This window comes from Temnothorax curvispinosus, unplaced genomic scaffold (genome assembly GCF_003070985.1).
Source record: "Temnothorax curvispinosus isolate PA1 unplaced genomic scaffold, ASM307098v1 QBEX01009373.1, whole genome shotgun sequence".
NCBI lineage: Eukaryota > Metazoa > Arthropoda > Insecta > Hymenoptera > Formicidae > Temnothorax > Temnothorax curvispinosus.
In genome coordinates, this window is record NW_020219153.1 from 261 (window position 1) to 3,109 (window position 2,849).

Genomic DNA, 2,849 nt, shown 5'->3' on the forward strand with positions numbered 1-2,849 from the left:
GATGAAGAGTAAAGTACCCTTTAGGTTCTTGTTCTAGTCTTAAAAATTTTGTTCTGAGTTGTTCCAGTGGAGAACACGATAGTTTTAAAGCGGGAAGCCTGGAACAAGATTTTTAACGAAGAAAATTGAAAAATAATATTTTTGATGAAGAGTAAAGTACCCTTTAGGTTCTTGTTCTAGTCTTAAAAATTTTGTTCTGAGTTGTTCTACGCGGTTAGAAATATGTTCTAGATCGACAGTTTTGTAAGTCATTTTGTTTACGAATAAATGGCCAAAAACTGTTATTTTTAAAATTTTTCTTTTTTCAATATTTCTTAAAGTTTTTAACCAATCGAACTAATACTTTGGAACAATGTTTGGAACAAGTAGAACAATCTGTAGCGATAAAAAAAAATTTCGATTTTCGAAAAAAGGGGGGCCAGCCAAAAAAATTGTTTTTTTTATTTTATTAAAAAACTGTTGAGAATTAAGGAATATTGTTTTGGAACAATGTAGTACAAAGTCAGAACAACCTGGAACAACTTTCAAAAATATGAATTTCAAAAAAAGGGGGGCTAACTTCATACACTCCCAGTGGACACTATCAGATTCGGATCGATGCTGGACTCGAGATGTTCTAGCGTAGACGATTGCGTGGTCGGTCCGAGCGAGCTGGGTGGCAGCTTCAGCTCGCCCTTCTTGATCTTCTCGACGATGGACTCGACGTCGGTGCCACTCTCCTTGTCGTTGGCGTTACCCTTGATACCCTGCACCTTGTAACTGCCGTCCGGCTGTTCCTCCAACAAAACGAACGTGACTTTCTTTGCCGGTAGATTCTGGATTATCGGCGTCTTGCCGATCTCCTCGAGCCTGCCGTCGCTCTTCTGCCGGATGATCTCGAAATCGGCACCCGGTGGCAGTACGCCGCCCTTCGTCAGCTCCTCAAAGAGCGCTTTCGGTGGCTTGATGGTGGTCGTCGAGGACGGTATAGCTGACGTCTGAATAGTGGAACTCGATGCGATGGATGATAAACCGTTCGGCGCGTGAATAACCTGAATCTTCTTGCCGTTCGGTAGTATCAGATCCCTGGTAGTGACATTCCTGACAACGTCATCGTCATCGCCGGACTGAGATAGAGCGAGTTTGAGTTGCTTCAGCAACAATTCCCGCTCAGACTGTGGAGAGCTCCTGCTTCTGCCGCTGGAAGTCTGTCTCGTCGTGCTGGGTTTATCGGTCTGATAGATCACCTTGATCTGCGGCTTCGGTTTACCTTGCTGCAACAATTGACTCTCTTGACCCTGCAGCAGGCTGAGCAAGTTCTCCGGTATATCTGTCTCCTGATGAGCATTAGAGGTAATCAGACGTCTGGATGGCGGAGGTGGTTGCGTGGTAGTGGTCGTTGTAGTCGTGCTTGCTGCTGTCGTCGTATACTTCTTCTGATGGCTAGCAATTGCTTTAAGGAAAAGCTCCGCTTCCGACGGCGTGATACGTCGCGCCGACGGCGAAGAGAGCAACAACGGTGAGGAAGTGGTGCTAACGGTGATCGGGATCGATGTCGCGGTAGGTGGAAGTGGCGTAGTAGAAGTGAGCCTCTGGAGTTGCTGAAGTCGCAGCAGTTCCAGCTGCCTGCGCAATTCCTGTTGCTCGTACAGCAGCTGCTGCCGTTGCTTCTGGAGCAGCTCCAGCTCGCGCTGCTTCTCGAGATATTCCTGTAACTGTACCGTCTGCTGATCGCTAAACAGCGGTTGCGACAGATCCTGTTGAAGATTTTGGAAGCCATTTTGATTGTACTGATTGTATTGTTGTTGCTGGTATTGCTGCCGTTGCTGGTAGTGTGGCGTTTGCACGCCGCCGCTGCCACCGCCGCTGCCACCGTTCACGAAGTTCGAAGTACCGAGTTGCTGGGCGATCTTCTGTTGTTGTTGTTGCAGAAGCTGTTGCACTTGTTGTTGCTGCTGCTGCAACTGTTGCAACTGTTGCTTCGCTCGATCAACTTTGTACTTGGCCAGGGAGGAGTACGGCGTGCTCGATTGTGCTTGTTTGAACGAGGAAACCCGCGGATTCTTGAAATCTTGAATGGGACGTTGCCGGTACTGTTGCACATCGCTCAGTATCTGGGCTTGCTGAGAAGCCGAGAGACGAGGTCGCGGATCGTTCACAATGCGACCCTAGAATCAAATATTTACACGAATATATCACGCATTTTTTTTTTTTTTTTCAGAAAGAAGTAAAACACTAAAGTTTCTTAAAGATACAAATAATCTATTTATAAAGCTAATTATTGTCTGTTTACATATATATTTTTTCTATTAAAACGACTAATTTACGCTGTAAAGTTCCTTGCACATTAAAATGCATTCCTGCGGTCATTGCTCTTTATTTACTCTGTGTAATGGTGCAATATCTTATGCAATATAGAATTTTCGCGCACGTTCTTAGGCATCATGAGCGCTTTAATACAAAATTATATAATACCGTGATATTTCCAGTGGCATTTAATCAGTAGCAAAACGAATTAACGACAACATGTTTCTGAAGTTCAGTTACGACAGTCTATTGTTCTCTTCTAATGATTTTTTAATAATGTAGCAAGAAATTTACACGAGGTGTTCTAAGCTGTGATAAAGAGACATTCACTTTTTGTGAATAAATATAACTTTCAGTAAACTTAAAAATATATAGCACTATCAAAGACATGGAAATAAAAATTTGATAATAACGGCAGTGAACGCAATCTTTCGTATATTACAGAGAAAGTATGACGAAAGGTATGAGAGTATGAAATCGTTGACAGTTTTCATAAATTACCCTGGTTAATTGCTTTGCGAATCACATTTTGCATTTCCATTCTACATAAGATATTCCATTTG

The 2,849-nt window shown here is 43.2% G+C and overlaps 1 protein-coding gene across 1 annotated transcript; it reads right to left on the reverse strand.

Annotated features, from left to right (window-relative positions):
• Window positions 1–560: 560 nt before the first annotated feature.
• On the reverse strand, window positions 561–2,422 carry LOC112458934 (transcription factor SPT20 homolog). The gene is made up of 2 exons (XM_025022771.1): window positions 2,411–2,422; window positions 561–2,147 (listed from the first exon to the last, which is right to left on the reverse strand). The coding sequence occupies exons 1-2, from the start codon at window positions 2,420–2,422 to the stop codon at window positions 561–563; spliced, it is 1,599 nt and encodes a 532-aa protein (XP_024878539.1).
• Between the last annotated feature and the right edge of the window lie 427 nt (window positions 2,423–2,849).